General features: G+C 40.4%; 1 protein-coding gene across 1 annotated transcript; it reads right to left on the minus strand.

Moving 5' to 3' along the window:
- Positions 1-354: 354 nt before the first annotated feature.
- On the minus strand, positions 355-17,490 carry sec24d (SEC24 homolog D, COPII coat complex component). Its single transcript, XM_022215787.2, has 23 exons — positions 17,375-17,490; positions 16,114-16,322; positions 15,394-15,496; positions 14,994-15,130; positions 14,595-14,861; positions 13,918-14,039; positions 13,416-13,527; positions 12,455-12,582; positions 11,137-11,275; positions 10,914-11,029; positions 9,431-9,555; positions 7,778-7,969; positions 7,400-7,493; positions 6,510-6,626; positions 6,113-6,283; positions 5,369-5,465; positions 5,134-5,279; positions 4,909-5,047; positions 4,207-4,325; positions 3,848-4,027; positions 3,423-3,614; positions 2,781-2,870; positions 355-2,311 (listed from the first exon to the last, which is right to left on the minus strand). Exons 2-23 carry the CDS (start codon positions 16,262-16,264, stop codon positions 2,171-2,173), a joined length of 3,078 nt encoding a protein of 1,025 aa, XP_022071479.1. The 5' UTR covers positions 16,265-16,322; positions 17,375-17,490; the 3' UTR covers positions 355-2,170.
- Between the last annotated feature and the right edge of the window lie 198 nt (positions 17,491-17,688).

Here is a 17,688-nt window from a genome sequence, read left to right on the forward strand (position 1 = left end):
TCACTGCAGGCGTAAAATAAAATGTAAAAGCAAAGTGATATCCATCAAATGCTAATCATCCTGCTTTTGAAAAGTATTTTGTTCCCAAATGATCTGACTAAAATACAGACATTTTATGCCCCCACATGGTGGAAAGAAGGTGCTACACAGCAGGGCAAAACTCTTACTTATCTGTGCTGGATTCATTTACATGAAATGACACGAAAATTAATATTTGCAGCATACATAGGAGGTTTTGTTCTTATTTTGGAGTTTGAATATTGCTTCAAATAAATTTAATGTTGCTGTAAATCAGAAAAAAAGTCGTACACACTGTGCAAAAGTTTTGGTTTACAAAGAACTCTGCCAATGAAATGAAGGATTTTAATTTTCCACTTTAATATAGCTCAGACGATGATGAATTGTAAACAAAATGTTAACGAACTTGAGCAACAACCGTTAAAGTCAAGAGTTTAATTCGACAAAAGGTTGTTTTGGCTTAGGAATGAAATACACATGGCACACGGAACCAGGTCCACTACCAACACATCCGTCTGTCCAGTTCGATTCAAATCACTGCTCTCAACTCAGAATAGGAAGCATGGTGAAATTACCTGAGATAAGTTTGCATACAAACCAGATAGACTGAAATCTTAAGACCTCTACGACATGTATATTGTAATATATTTTCAACAACTATTTTATCAACGTAAGGCAGGCGGTAGTATTTTTGGAAACACAAGTTGCACTTTTCTTGCACAAAAAAAACCTTAGTAGGCTGTACATACACAAGGTCAGACAATATTTATCAAATGAATAACATGAATTACACAGAAGCATTTCCTTCTATAAAAACAAGCAATGTGACACTATAACTGTACTGAAATTCGAGACTGAAATGCTATATATTGTAAGCGAGACTTGATGAATTTGGGTTCAACAGCAAAGTAACTCTTTTACTCTAGAGGTCATCTGATAAAAGGAGGATCCAGTTTTAACTGATAATTTTATCACTTGTCTTTTACCCTTTGGCAAAGTCTCTCTTGACAAAAGTAAACTGCCTAACTGCCTTTTTTGTTTACTGTGAAAATCCTTTCCCGTAAAAATATGGCAAACATTAACGAATCAAAAAAAAAAAAGTTTTATTTTGTTGGATTGTTGTCAATTCGAGGAAAAAAATATCACATTTGGTCCTGAAACTTTTCCCTTTCAAACCGCCAACAATCGAGCTCAAAAATATTTTCCCTTTTTCAGCACTAACTGTGACTCTTGTACTGTCGGGAGGTGAAAAAGCCATTTTCATTGAGACACGTGAGTGGGTTCTTGTTCAGTTTGGAGAGCAACAGCTGTGTTCACTTCATCTTGTACTGAGAACACCGCCACAAAGCGTTTGCTGCATCACTGTGCATTGTGAAGATAAAGTCTCCACCATAAATGGTCAAAGAATTAGATTTTCGGTGGGGGCATGTGTGAATCGAATGCTTTGAATCACTCATGGTGTCATAACAGGACAACTGTTCTGGTTGAATTATGCATTACCAGGTACCGTCTAAACATCTACTGCAATGCGTTTCCACTCAGACGTAACAAAAATGCGATAAAATGAAGAAACCTGTGAAGTTGTTTAAATATTCTTTCAGCATTTTTTGTTTAAAAAAGATGACAAAACCTTGAAATGATTTGCTGAGACTCCTTATATGCTTGTGTGTTCTCGGGAGCCAATCAAAGACTTTGGAATATCTACAGTACGGCACACAAATAACCCCTTGTCTTATAAATTTACAAAATGAAATGGAAAAAATGTTTTAACCGATTGAATGTACAGTAAATGCTATATTGCTTATCCCACTGGGCCTTATGCCAAAACGCATTTCAGCCTCAGGCACTGATGTCATTCCAGTCGGTCCATCACGCAGAGTATCTGAGCGGGAAACGCTGGATGTGTCCATTTCATTCCTCCAGATTTACTCAAACTCCTCAAGGGACAAGCTGTTATTTGAAGATCATACTGTGAGTTGTAAAGGCAGCTTCGGGGCTCTCCCTGGTTTCGTCTTTCTTCCTGTCTTTGTAAATCGGTAGATCAAGATTAAAATGGAACCTCCTCAGACTGACCCTGTGAGGTTTTGGTCCATTAGATGCTGTGTTGCTCGCAGGTCAGTCGGGGATGGGAGGCAGAGGGCGGCGGAGGGGGTTAAGTGAGAAGCTGCCTGATCTCTCGGTGAACGTAGCAAAGGAAGTCCATGTAGGAAGCTCCGCCGTGCAAACCTTTATCCTCCACCAGGAACTGACGGAACAGCATCTCTGGTTTGTCTCTCTGCCTCACGATTTGGAGCTGAGTGGGGCAGAAAAAGTAAGCAAAGTGTGATCAGTTTCCTCTATCCTGACTTTGACATTAACTCCACGTGTGCTATTGGCTGCCTGAAAAGCCTTGGTTTTTATATTTATTTTTGTTGGTTAAAGGTTTGAGATGATTTTCTGTTTTGTATATATTAACAGTAGCACTGGGCCTGCAGGGCGTGGAGTAATTTATACAGTAATATATTTGCATTTTCAAGTCGATTTGAAGTTTATTTTGCAACATGGCAACTAAAAACAGAGGTTTTGGTGGCATGCATTTGCTTCCTCGCTCCACTAGGTGGAAGCAGAGATCATTAAAAGGTGCATGCCACTGTTTTAATCTGCATTCTTCAACCAGAACGTTTTCTCTATTTGTCTTTTCAGTTAAAAAAAAAGGAAGAAAAAAAACGATTGTGGTTAAATGGGGCTTTTTTGGGAGTATGTTGCTGCTCTCGATAACTCACCTTCATAGAGCTCGGCCTCTTTTCAAGAATGCCACTAATGATGGATCTGACCTTACTTGACAACGGGTTGTTCAGCTCTGGCAGCGCACACTGAAAAACAGAGTTTAAGTTGAAAATAAGGGTTGCTTAGCATGTTTATGTATTTTACTGTAAAAGAACACTGATATGTTGTAAGCCACTGATTCGAGGATGGAAAGCAAATTATTGTCTTGATTTATGAAGCCAGGAACAGTTTAAAAACAAGATAAGTTGTCCTGAAAGGCCGATACTAAATACAGTCTGCCTCTTTTTTCTTGTGTAACACATGCTGAAATGTTTAAATTCTGCCTTGAAAATAAATGTCCGTCTTTGAACTCTGTGATGTTTACTTGGTTGACTGTTCTCCGCTCAGCTTAGCTCATTTTACAGGTTGAATGTTTGGAGTACAAATGATTCATACTGGATAAAATGTGGGCAGATTCGTATCTCAAATATTTGCTAAATTATGACGTGCTGACTTCGTTTCTGAAAACTGGACTTATTGGAAGCATCTAGACATTCTCCTTCCATCAAGTAATGCCCGCCTGCACCGAAGAGGTAAAGTGTCTCGTCTGATATCGGTAAAAGCAGATCATGAGGAGGTCAAAGCAGATGAATTCTGACCATGTTTGCTTGCAGGTGGGCGAGCGATGGCAGGTTGAAGATGCTCTGGATGAGGTCGGGCGAGGTCGCTTGGCCCAGCCACAGAAACATGGAGTGGCCATTCTCCAGCAGGAACACGCCAGAGTCTGAGAGACGCTCCTCTGAACAGCGAACCGGAGAAGGCGGCGCTTCACTGCTGACGTCGATGTTGTGCTGCAAAACAAAATACAGAGCAGGGGTATGTTAGCTACCTCTGGTTGTTTCAGATGTGGATTTTACAGCTCCTTTGATACGATCCATATCTCAAATGTCTAAAATCAGTAATTCTGTAAGTACTAAACAGATTTTTGGGGATTTACTAAAGGACTAATTAGGAGATAAGTAGGTGATTATCAGTGCACTTTATTTGGATTAATCATTTTTAAAAAAGGAGAATTTGGGAGGACCAGTGGGATGAGGCGTGGGTAGAACAGCAGCTGGGAGTCCTCCACCCCCATGGACATGACCGACAGCCTTTGGTGAGCTCTGTCATCTGTGGAGAGCTCTGTGCTGCCCACCAAGGGAGCAGATTTCATCAGGCTGTTCATGTAGACCGGGAACACTTTCATGGCGTCAGGCAGGATCAGCTACAAAAAAAAAAAAAAAAAAAAATTCAGAGAGATGGCACACATACAATAGATGTAGTATAAAATCCTACACGTTACATGACTATAGAAACCAAAATATGTACATCAATGAGTTCTGTGTCCTTAAAATCAAAGCATACATTGAACACATTTCATTCCAGGTGGCGTCCTGCACTGACCTGGCTGGCTGCGGAGGGGCTGGCACAGTTCTTCCTGTAGCAGGCCAGCATGTGGGCTGTCTGGTTGACCAGGATCTCCCGCACATTCTTTAGAGGCTGGTTCAATATGGCACGGTAAGCTGAGTGGGCACGAGAGAAGGTTAGTTAAAAAGACGGGAGCGGGGGAGGAGAGGACCACAGGGGCTCGAGAGGCAGCTTACGATAAGCAGACAAAATGGATAGAAGAAGGAGGGAAAAAAATCAGGCAGGGGAAGATGAAGAGTAGCAGGAAGAATGAAGGAAGGCAACTGAAGGTCAGTAATTCAGCTGTACTTAAGGTCTGCTATGTGCAGATTATAGAAGGACTACGCGAAACATGTGGTCCTTATTTTCCCAAGTAATTCGTTTTTTACTCATAAGTCACTAAGCATTAGTCGATTATCATGTGACACGGGGTAAATTCAACAAATGTCAGCTCATACTCGAATATACAAGCAGACTGTCTCTGCAGCACTGCATTATAACCTCTTCAGCCTCAAATAATAGACTGTTTGATTGTTTTCTGCATGCAGGGTTTTAAGACTAAGGCTCCAAAAACATCGTTAATGGAAATCTTAATTGAGTTTTTCTTTTTCTCTTTTGGTCTACAACTCGTCAGAATCTGTATCTGGGACATTGGCTTAAAATGTTTCCCGTAATGTCGTCCAATTAAAGCACACAAACCTGATTTGGCGAAGAAGTTGATGAGTGAGTCGGTCTCGCAGCTCTTGTACAGCTCTGACAACTGCGAGCTGCAGTTCAGGCTGACGTTGTGGATGCGGAGACGCCGCTGCCCGCTAATGGTGGTGTACAGCAAGGCACACTGGGAAGCACAGTGCAAACGCAAGCAAAATGTGGCGATTTATCTTTTAACGAAACAATAGGCTTTTTTTCTTAAAAGACGCGTACCTGCATGAATGCACCAGTCTCCTCACTGAGCGTGTCGTCGTGCTTGAACTCAACTGTCACTGCCTTGTCGCAGTCCACAGCTGCCATCTCGATATCTGTGGTGTTGTTCATGTAAATGCCACCAAAGAAGTCTGTGGCTCTGAAGCCTGAAGGAAGACATGCACAGTTCTGTGATTTAGAACCGCACGGTAAATTAGAAGGTATCGAATAGAACATATTTTGCAGTGTTTCTCACCTGTGCTGGTACGAACGCGCATGACGGCATCAAATCCGATGCTCTTCTGCACATCTTTCCTCAGGTCTCTCAGGAAATGCTCCCCATCTGTCTCCATCTGTTACAGAAGAAAATATTGTGCAAACAGAACCCAGCAGATGGCAGTGTTGTAAAGATTTGGATTCTTGCCAACTACAAGCAGACTTGAGGCTCATAAATGTACCTTAGCACAAGTAATTTGGTCTAAATACCGAGTGAGGTGGTTTATTGAAATGTCACTTTGGGCAACAGTAAAAAAAATAAATAAATCATAATAATAAGAACACAAAATGAGAGGACTGAGTTGCTATGAAGAGAAAAAATGCTCCCAGTGGCAGATACTGTGTTGTTTAGTGTCCTCATTGTGGTGTGATGTTAAAAGTATTCCATTGTAGGTTGTGTGTAAATCTGCATCGTACTGCTTTAGTGTGTGGTATGTTGGCGCAACTTCCCATGCTTGTTGCTCCATTCCTTTGGGACAGTCCTATAATAGACCGTGGGTTCTGTGCCAAACTCATTATGTGGATACAACTTGCTTTTATTAGGCTGCAAATGCCTCCATTTATGAGTTACATTATGACTTCTTAGTGTAATTAGAAGACAAAAAAAACTGAGACAACTAATTTGCCACACTGCTTAGGCCCTTTACTTTGCTTGCAGCATCTTAGTGTGTATAGTTGGTGGCGTATGCCCAACGGTAACACACATGGCCGCTGAATGTCATACCTGGAAGTTGCTGTACTTGTAGACAGAGCCTCCGGTGTGTGAAGGCACATCGGCCATGGTGGCCAAGTCCACGTACTGGCTGGGAAAGAGGAAGAGGTCCACGCAGCAGCCCTGTGCCACACACTCTTTCGACAGCTGCTCATACACTCCTTTCTGAGGCTGGAACAGCATCTATGCAAACAAACAGAAAATTCACACACTTAAAGGTAGCATCCATTACTTTGAAAGATTTCTGTTTCAATTTTATGAGTAAAACAATGTTTAGGATTCAGGGTTACGGTCATAGTTGTCATTTATGAAAAAAAAAAGAGTGATTAAATGCACATCTTTTCAGCAGATAAATGCAGAAAATCTAGAGGTCACAATGTAAGTTAAAACAACACAAAAAGCTGCTCACTTTCTCTTTGTCTGTGTTGACCAGCTTTTTATCATCTCTGTTCTTCAATTTTCCAGGAGCCTCAGCAGTGGGCATGGACGAGTGGAAGATGAAGAGTTTCCCGCTGCATTCTGCTGCCTAAAAGGGGAAAAAAATAACAAAAGAGAACAAGAGGATCTCACTACGGTGTCTAGTGTCTTCCTTCCTGATGTGTTTTTTTGGAGCATGAGAGGTGCAAAATTCAATCACTGTAAATATTTTAGCACTCAAACTCATTTAGAGGACTTCTTAGTTGCAATATCAAAAAAAGAAGAAATAAATATGAGAGCAACTCGCAAAATAATAACATGAACAGGGCCAGAACAGTCAAATAGTCGCCACTCATTGCTGTTGTGAAGCACCACAACTGCTTCCAATTAAAAGTGAACCTTTTTTTTTTTTTTGCCGTGCGCCAAAAGACTGACCTCATATCACTGGGAAAGTTTGCTGGACTTTTAAGTAAACACAAACATATCGGGAAGCGAAAATAAAAAAGACACAGTTGCTTAACTCGGTTGACAGGTTGAGCGAGTTCAGACTTTTGGCGAGAGCGATTTATCTGGAAAATTTTGACAAATTGGAACAATCTTGTTGGGCAATGCGGCATTTTAGATTTAAATTGGCTCAACTTTTATAAAAACACATTATTATGTGTTTTGGCTGCGCTAAAATTGAGCATTATACAAAAGAAGAGAGAGCAGGGCACTAGAATCAGAAACTTCCAACAATATGTGGCTTGTCAAATGGAAAGCTTCCAATTGAGTCAATGATATTTGAGCTTGACAGACACAAACATTAGTCTAACCTACAAAAGATTCAAGAAGGCTGCACTGTGTTCCCTACATGCTGACAGATGTCACCCTCTGGCTAACCTTAAATGCTTCCACACCAGCCTGGATGACAGGGGCAAAGACCGTTTCACTCTCGTTGGTGTCTGCAAACATGTCAGGGATCTGGTCCAAGAGGCTGGAGGGAGAAGAGAGAGGATTATGGTTGGGTTTGGGTGCCTCACAGCTCACAGCCCACTGACATACTATTATCTACTGTATTTTGCTTGAGTGAAGCGATGTTAAACTCTGCATCAAATTAAACTGTTTCCCATCCAGTGTTACAAAAATAAACAAACATTTTTCCTGTTATTCTGGATTAGACTCCAGAGAATTCTCAGGGACATCCAGGCTAATTTGCTCTTCTCCTGGGAATTCAACATGAACTGTTTTTCCACACAGGCGTGATATGATGCATCTTACTTATAGATGACAGCTCTTGAGTCCTGGTAGTTCACAAGGAAGCCATCGAGCAGCGGGACGAACATCTCAGCCGTGTCCGATACCACCATCATCTGCGGCTGGGCCAAAGCGCTCTTCACGTTGTAGAAGTGGAGGATCTTGTTGTAGGTGACAAAGCCGACCTTTATAGCAGAGCTCTCCATACCTTCCTCTCTACGGACAGATAGGGCAAGCAATCCATGAATTCCTGGACATTTTGAATGAATCATTTACATTTTATATATAGTGACTGCATTGATTCTGCTCACAGAATCAATTTTGCGCCTGCTTTGGCAGTCAGGAATCCACTGTATAAACCAGCAAAGCACAGCAGCTGTGCTTCTAAAACCCTTTAGAGGCCTGAAAGTGGAAATGCTCCAGTGCAAAACAAAACACAGGACAAAAATCTGGTTTATCTTTGGGTTAAACATCACTTAATGTGTGACTTCATATCCTAAGTCTTGAGTGGGAGTTACAAAAAAAACCAAAAAAAACCCAGATATGTTCAGTTTCAAGTCCTGTCTGCTATGTTAATTTTTTTCTTAATCTTTGTCTTTCTCTCACTATTCATCTATCAACTTTCTGCAGCTTATCTCTACTATCCCTCTGGTGAAACAATACGTCTTTTGGTTTTCCTTGGCGCTTTAAGCGCTACTTAAAGAATTTAAAGCCGCAAAAACCTCCTGACATTTACCAGAACACTTTGGATTCGGTTGAGGAACTGGTAGCTACACCGAACCAGATCATAAATCAAAACCCGTCACTATAAGAGAAATTTAAAAGCATTCTTTACTGACACTTCCAACTGCAGTTTGTGAGTCTCTCTTCTTAAATCAAGCAAACACACTGAGAAACATGTATTGCTGCTGAACTTGTAAAGAGAAAACGCCACTAGTGAAGTGTAATGCTGCAGCTGGCGATGGGTGCTGTTAGAAATATTTGATTCGGAAAAGTTTATTTATTGTGGTTTTTATCATACAGATAAAAAAATAGAATTAAGGCTTTTTCTACACCTGGATTTATTTAAACTGGGTTCTAGCTTTATCATTTCTGGCAAATACCTCAAAATTACATGAACTGTAGAGAAAATACAGGGTGTCCAGCAGCTTTAATTTAGTGCCCGTGAAAACAAAAGTGAAGATTCCGACACAGCTGAAGAAGAGCTTATCTTGATTCCCCTTTGCTAAGCGCTTAAAGGATGATGTCATGGCAGCAGGCAAATATGGATGTATTGTTGTTACTGGCTCTAACAAAGCAGTGAGAAGGGCTGAGAGGTTCCAAGTTTTTTAGGAGTAACCAGGTGAAGTGCGTCATCCTCTCCTCTGTTATAAATCAAAAAGTCACTTCCAGAGTAATGCTAACCACAAAACCAACAAAGCTTCTTTTTTTTTTGTTTTGTTTTGGATGCCTGTCAAGTACATGATTCCATTTTTGGCAGCTTTGGCACACTCCCTAACCGATACCCACCATCTGCAAAACTTCATGCGAAAATATTCAGCTGATTTGAACAAATTGTTGGCTTGATCTTGAAGACTTACAGGAAGATCTTTTTGTATGTTGCATATAAACCGCATTGTAAACTACCTGCACTGCTCAAGTGTGTGTGTGTTTCTTTTTTTCATATATTGTTTGTACCTGGGCAGCTTCTCCAGCAGAGTCTTTAGCTCATCGCATATCAGTTTGACCAGGCCACTCTTGATGTTGGTATAGGAGACATCGATCATGAAGATGTAGGCAGGAGGATTCGGAGGCTTGTTGTTCTGCGGGGAAAAGGCGGCATGTGTAACGAGTAAGTTGCTGTTTTGGAATCTTTCTAGGCCGAGACAGATATGCAACATGAAATACCTAATTCCTTGTGCAAACTGAAGAACAAGCACATTATTCTTCTTTGGAGTGCTGCATCCTCGTACTTCAGGTCATAGTCAAAGTATATCAACAGAATCCAAACATGGATTCCACCGTTGTGCCTTCCAGTTTGTTTTTGTTACTTGGAAACATGTTTCCATTTACGCTGGCTTATAACTCTGCGAGGTCGCGGGTATGATTTCCCGACAGCAACCAAGTGTGTGAGAGATTTGTCAGAAATATATTGTTCCCTCAGTTACAAACCATGACAAGTCACTTACCTTGCAGGGTTTTGTTTATTAGCTAGCCTGGAGAAGTTGTTTATAAGGCTTCATAAACAGAGCAAAAGTAGGCCGCTGGAGTCACTCAGCTTTGTCATCGTACTTTAACTCTCTAATGTTGTTCTCAGCAGCCACAGTGTCCATGGGGACATAGAGCTGACTGGCATTACTGTCCTTTTATTGTGCATTTTCAAAAGCACTGAGCTGAACCCTTTTCTGTCCTGCTTTGATATAATCAGCTATCTGCTGAATAGTGGAGGCCGCTCGCCAAAAACTTCCCTCAGAAAAATCAGTAATGCAATCCTGTAGATGCAAATCTCTTGTACTGTGTTAAACAAGCTTCTCTTTAAGAAGCGACAAATCCTTTATGATTGTTACTGTGTTAACCCTCCTGTTGTCCTCATTTACGGGCATCAAAAAATATTGCTTCATTGTCTGAAAAATCCAAAAATCCAGCAAAAAAATTCCCCAAATTTCAGAACATTTGCAAAACCTTCAGGAAGAAAATTCCAATAATTCCTTAAAAGTTTCCTTTAAAAGTTCAATTTCAAAAATCTCCCAAATTTGGCAAGAAAACTCTTGTAAATATTTTCAAAAAATGAGTAAAAATCTTCCCAAAAAATCCTAAAAATATCTAAAGTGATTACATATATATCAGTAAAACATTCACATAAAAAAATCAACCAGGTTTGATTTTTTTTTGTGAATGTTCTTAAGAAACATTTTTAATGTTTCATTTTTCCACCAAAAATGCTCAAAAATTTCCCAAAAATGTTGAAAATGTGGAGATCAGAAGTTTCACGGTGATTTTTTTTTCTTTTTCACATTTTCAAACTTTAAAACAGGTAAGTTCATCCATCAGGGCATAAACTCTTAATTTAAACTAGCAAACGATCCCAGCATTTCAACGCTTGCCTCTATAAATCTAATCAACTCACTGTGCATAATGCGTATTGAGTAACAGTCAACAGATATTAGCAGTCATTATGTACCTTGCAGTAATCCATGGTAGCTTCAAACTCATAGGATCCAAGAGACAGTTCAGGCCTCTCATAGAAATCCACCCTGCGGCCCATGTGGTCAAGATGTTGGAAGTAGAAAACTGGCACTAGGATAAGAAGAAACAAAATGATCTGGCTACCAATTTTAATTCTTTTGGTTGAAAATGTTAGCAGGATGTATCCTAATCTCAGGATAATGGAATTTTTAGTGCACCTTCATTGACGCAGTTGCAGAAACTGCACTGGTAGCGACGACCGCCATCGATAAATTGCATGTAGGGACACATGTAGGCTTTGCATCGGTTGCAGCGCACTGGGCCCGTCTCGCCGTGTTTCACGACATACAGAGGAGTCTGCACAGGGACACAGAAAGAAGAACATCGGTCAAATTGTTAGCAGCTGTTCAACAGGTTGTATTAAAAAGAAATACAGAATATACCCTCACACAAGCTATAAGTACTTGCTCTTTCTGAATTATCAGTGGTTCTGTGGCAGCCAAACACCTTCATATATCGAGAATTTGTTTATCAAACTATTACTAGGCCTGCAGATGACTTTACACTGTTTATTTAAGGTTCTCTGCAGAGTTTGGCATAAACTGCAAACGTTTGCTTCAAATAAACTCCACTACCATAACACACAGGTTTATTTTTAGACCAGAGACTTCAAGGAGGAGAGTAAAAGTGTTTATCTTCATTCATCTTCGGGCTGTTTACCCAGTGCAGTAAAAAAAAAACACCTGTTGGGCAATAAAATGATGAAACAATATTCAATTACAATAGCTCTGAGTTTTGCACCAACTCTCAGCACTAAAGTTTGGGCTACTTATAATTCTGCTCCGAATGTGCTCCCTGTTGGACTGGTTGCAATCGCATCTGAAAGTGCAGTACTCTGACGTTTGATTCCTTTTGTATAAACCTCCTTTCTTCTTCAGTGGTCCCAGCAGATCTGACATTAGCTAATTAGCCTAAAGCCAGACGAGAGAAAGCTAACATTGCCTAAAAAGGCCAACTGGTGCCTGGAACAAGGCGAGAGGAGGGGGAAAATATCTACGGCAGGATTCTTGGACCACACATATTCCAAAAGAAGTTCATTCGCAGGACAAATTCAGTTTTGTACTACATCTATCAAATGGACTAAAGTGCAAAATGCAAGCACCACACTTTTGGATTTTGATACTTGTTTGAACATACAAGCTCTATCCAAGCAAGAAATCGTAAATGACCAGATTTAGCATAAACTAAACAAAATGTGAAACTTTAATCTCATTATTAATGATGACAATTGACAGCATTATAAAAACAGAAGGATAGAAATGCTCTGCAGTGGGAAGAATTGTCAACCAACATGAATACATTCTCAGTCTCAGGAAGATAAAGGCACATATTAGAGTTTCGCCTTTTTTACACCAGGAAAATGGGCTTTTTCACAATCAAGCAGCAGTCATTCTGTCTTGTTTTGCTTTATCTCAGCAGGTGATTATTATAACTGGACTTTACTGGCATTACGTTTCAAGTAAAACTGTAACTTACCTCATTCTTTGGCAAACTGGCAAAGGGTTTAATGATGGAGGCCAGGGGTACTTGGCACTGTTTGGCCAGATCAGCAGTGCAGGGTAGTGTGTAGGTGGTGCAGCGTATGAACCTGGGACTGGCATTGCCTGGAGTTAGCAAAAAAAAAAAGCATCAGTAACCTTGATACTGTAAAAGACCACATTTGTAATGCCACTCTCTGGTGTAGAACCATAGTTGTTAGTGTTAATTTACCATTACCAGAAATCGACAATTAAAATTCTTTTTAAAATGTCTGTTTTGTGTAAAAGCCTATCAAGTATAGTACACGCAGTACCACAAATGACATAGAAATTACTGAAATGTATGTGCTAAACAAGTATACAAGCTGTATACATGTGTAGAAATTGCAGGAGAAAAGAGTTTAAAGAGCCTATATGATGCTTTTTTGGGAGCTTTCCCTTTCCTTCAATGTGTTTTTGTCTGTTTAAAAGGTCCGCAAACTGCAAAAGGGAGTTATTCTCTCCCAGAGAAAACACTGCTCCTTACTGCCCTGAAATGTCTCATTTCAAGTCCAGGTTTTCTTTCATAATTTATTTGCATTAACATGCATAACACCTGCCTAGCAGTTAGACTGACACTGATTATTTGCGAAAGCTGCTGCTGTTAGAAATCTGAGATTATGGCCTCGCTGTCATTGGGTTAGCTGATTAATCAGAGCAGTCTGGGTTTTTAAGACGCAGAGCTTTAAAAAGGCAGGGTCTAAAACAAAGGATTTCAGACGAAAGGCTGACCATGTCAAACAGACAAATCGTGTAAAAACATGGAAACATTTTTTAGTAAACCCCAAAAATAGAAACACAAACCTGCAAATGTGCTTAATTTGGGCTCAAAGTTTGAACTGATACATAACTAGATTGCCCATGACAAAATACCATCTACTATTTTGCTGTGCTCGAACAGAAATGTTACTTAGAGTTACCTTGATCCTGTACTGTGAAGTTTGTGGTCACCAGAGGAGGAACCTGTCCTCTGATGTTTGTGCTGAAGACCTGCCCACCTTGTTTTGCTTGGTCATCTTCAATAACTTGGGTCTAAAGCAGAAAATGTATATATTTATTAAGGTACTATCTCACAAACATTAAGAATTGTTATACAGATACTATGTCTTAAAAGTTATCACTAAAACAGACATTAAAACTAAACATACAATGCAATGTGCCCAAATTTGGAGATAACTGAATATCTTTTCTGCCTTTTTCCTGTAATCCTAGACGTGTTGCTTTATTATTTTCCCATCACACAACATTTAATTAATAAAACCCTTAAAAAACACTAACAAAGGAGCGGAGGTGTACACTGTTGCCTGACAATTTCTGACGAATTAATGAGCTGCTAATTAAGAACAGGAAATGTAGAATGACTAATGTGGTATGTTGGGATGTAAAGGTATGCACTGCCAAGAGGACTAATCGTCTACTCACGATGCTAGGGATAGAGTCAGGGTCCAGTTTCTTCTGAGGCGGGCCAGCCAGTGCCCCTGGTGCTGTTGGGAAGGCTCCTGGCATGCCTGGCTGAGCTCCAGCCATGGGTCCCCCAAACTGACCTGAAGATTAAAACAAGGAATAATGATTCCTCCATCATTATTATTATTGTTGTTGTTGTTTTTACTGTTATTGTTAAAATTAGTGGGTACTTCTTCTATAATGTGTGCACAGCTCAGTTTTAACTTGGTTGTTTTTAACTTAACAGTGTAAGATAGAAATCAAGAGTCAAAGGTGCAGCTCACATAAGAGAGTTGTACATTCTGTTGTTCAAACCTTTTTTGCATTCTATCAAGATTATAAGATTTTTCATTGGCTAGTCTTGTTGTTTCATTTCTGTCAGATTTCTCTGACTGTGGAATCTTTGATGCTGCTTAAATTTCCTGAATTGAATTGAGGGTCATCAGACAGATGAACTTGTATGCCGTACAGATTGTAAAGCCCCTCATTAATTCACCTTAAGGGGCTTAATTTGCAAATTAATTTGATTTGGGATATTGGAAACAAATAGAACTGACAAGTCAGTCAATTCAGATTATGTCACAAAAACCTCAATTATCACTGTAGAGACACTCATTTGAATGGCATGAGCTCAACTTCTTTCCATTCACAGTTACCCGGTTGCTGTGGGAATCCAGGTGGACCAGCAAGTCCAGGACCAGGCTGCTGGAAACCTCCAGGGCCTGTCGGAGGAGGTCCAGGAAAGGGTCTACCCATGCCTGCCATGGGTGGGCCTGCCATCGACTGGCCTCCCATTGGCATGGTTGGTGGGGGTGACTGCGGTCCTGGAGGCATCTGCCCCATTGCTGGAGGTGGTGGTGTCTGGAAAGGCTGCTGGGCCATAGGGCTTGTCGGGGGAGCAGCGCTATGCATGGGACCTGGGGCTGCAATATTAACAAAAGAAGAAATACAACCTCGTGAGTAGAGGCTGTAATTTCTCTAATCTTTGTCTCATCCTTGTCACTGGATCGCTAAAATCAAAAGATTGCACAACCTGTAGCAAGTAGAAAACTTACCATAGCTGCCCAAGTTCATAGCACTCATCTGATTGGTGAGCTGCTGTGTTGGAGGTGGGACAGGTGAGGCCATGCTGTTGTATGCCGAGTGAGGAGGCTGTCCATAAGGAGCAGACACAGCCGGCGGAGCAGGGTACCTACGGAATATATGAACACTTGGTAAAAGACAGCAGGTTCAGTGTGGTCTAACAGTCGCAAAACACCTGAAGCTAAAACAGCTAAAATTAGCAACTGTTTTACAACAATCTGTTATGGCAGTTTTTACAGTGAATAGCTTAATGCAGGCAGACAAAGTGAACTTATATCTTCAATAAATCCAACACAAATTCACGACTCGTCTGTGTTGATTTCAGTGAAAATTAGCCGTTCCTAGCAGCTGCCTTTTGACGAAAATTGTTACCTTTGAGGATGAGCACCGTTCTGCTGGACATTTGGACTATACTGATTGGACACTGGAGGTGGAGGGATGGCAGCAGCTGAGGAAACAGGCGATTTCATCATACCTGCAGTGAGTAACAGGCGTTATTTGTGTGGCCTTCATTGTGTCAGCACAATTACACAAAAGGTAAGGTGATCAAAAGATTATACTATACAATTGAAACTGTGACAGGAACTGCACCATGATTTATCCAAACTCTGGCGCTATTCCAGTGGTCTTGCCCTTCTTTCTAAAGCCTCAATGTTTATCTGTTTTCTATTGAGACTTAAGGGAACTCTTTTGGCACTCTTTTTGCTTTAGTGTGCAGTAACATTTAAAATAAAGCCAATAACTCACTGAATCTTTATTTGTGGCAGTGGTACTTAACAGGCATGCTATTACAGCTGAAAAGCACAATAAATATATGCTCGACAGATAAACTCACTACATGACACATAAAAATAGAATCAGAGAAACAATACGAAAGAGATATGAGTCATTACACATGTTCTGAAAATCATGCGCTTCAGGCTTATTATTTTAAAACACTCGTGTCAGCCAAAACAGCCAACAATGATGTGCTTCTATTGCTGTTAAGGTGAAAGATCACGCACATTTAAGTGACAAAATTTAACCTATTAACGGAAAACTTAACATGTCAATGGAGACGCAGCCTAAATACAAAAGCACAATTTTTTTTACCTGCTGGTGGAGTGTTGAATGCCTGAGGGGGCCCTCCGTAGTGCCCGTAAAGGGGCTGTGAAGGACCAGGTCCAAATCCACCTTGGTAGCCCCCGATCCCTGGCTGGGCCTGGGAGTACGGGGGTGCAGCAACATAACCCTGTTGACTCATTTTTTTTTGTGAACTCTGTCACTGACTTCTCATGCCAAGATGAAAGAGTTTTGATAACCTGTGGAACAGAAATGACAAAATGTAAAACTTACAGAATACACATATACAAGTAGATTTCATAGTCTGCTTTAAAATGCACAATAAATATTTCAAAAGCATATAAAATCCAATCAAAAGTCTGCCATTGTTGGATTTTTTTTCTTTGCATCAGGAAGATAAATTCCCTCACGTGTTTACAAGCCAACAACAACTGATATTTGACCTCATGCAGTCATCAACACTGTGGACCTTTGACAGAGCTTACTGACAGATAAAGCAAACTAGCTTTGATAACATCTTCAAGTAAGTGCATGAGTTGGCCGTTTCTGTTTTGCTATCAGAATTACAATTTAATGATAACTTAAAACACTAATATACACTGTCTCCCAAAGTGTGTGCATTCAGTCTGGTTCTATGAATAAACCTGTAATTAAGGCTGCACCAACTACATACTATTTTTTTTTTCATTGGCTAAGTGTATTTCCTATGTGATGGCATAGAGTTATGAGTTTATCTTCCATCTTCAACAAACTCATGAGTTTAACTAGCAATAGGCCCGCAAAGTTTTTCTGACTTCGCTCTGCAACAGCTGACAACGCTATGAAATCTTTTTATTTGTAATTTATACACTTTTTGTTTTTCGCACATTTCACTCAAATTAAACGCTTTTCATTAAATCTGTAGCTCTGGCTGTGTGGTTCAATAGATAACTATCTGCCACTTCCGAGAACTGCCACGTCAAATACCGTTATGTTGATTAAAAACTGAGCCTCCCTTTAATTTACTCCCAGCTGGAAACACGTTAGCCTCGTACTATCGCTAATACAACATTTTAGCTATATTTTGTAGCTTGATGCTTTAGTGAAAGGGCTCAGCAGCATGACAGCACAGCAGCCTTCACTAATGACCACATAGTGATGGAAAACATCTTGCTAGCTACGCGGAAATAACTACAAAGTTTTCCTCCAGCACCAGAAAAGCGTTCATTTCAACTGTTAACGCAATGCTGTCTGAGATGCAGGTGTTCATTTGTACCGGCTTATGTGTAAATAGTGTCGTGTTGGTATTTACCTGAACAACTGGGCAGAGTCCTTCTTCACCGTCTCCGTGAAAGCAGAGTGCCACGTCAAACTCCACCGAGGCACCGGTCGCTGCTGTGTCAGTTACACGACGAAATTCACCACGGTTAAACATTTAACACGTACCACTTCCGTTTCTGCCTTTCGAAATAAAACAACTAGTGTCGAATAAACTTGTTGACACAATTGCAATGATGCCAAATCGATTCAAACTTTTTAATATTAACATCTCACACCTCTATGCAATTATGTTTGCACTCAAGGGCTTGTTTGAAGTCATTAAAGTGTGCGTTGTCTTTAAAGTTT

This window comes from Acanthochromis polyacanthus, chromosome 23, assembly GCF_021347895.1.
Source record: "Acanthochromis polyacanthus isolate Apoly-LR-REF ecotype Palm Island chromosome 23, KAUST_Apoly_ChrSc, whole genome shotgun sequence".
Lineage (NCBI taxonomy): Eukaryota > Metazoa > Chordata > Actinopteri > Pomacentridae > Acanthochromis > Acanthochromis polyacanthus.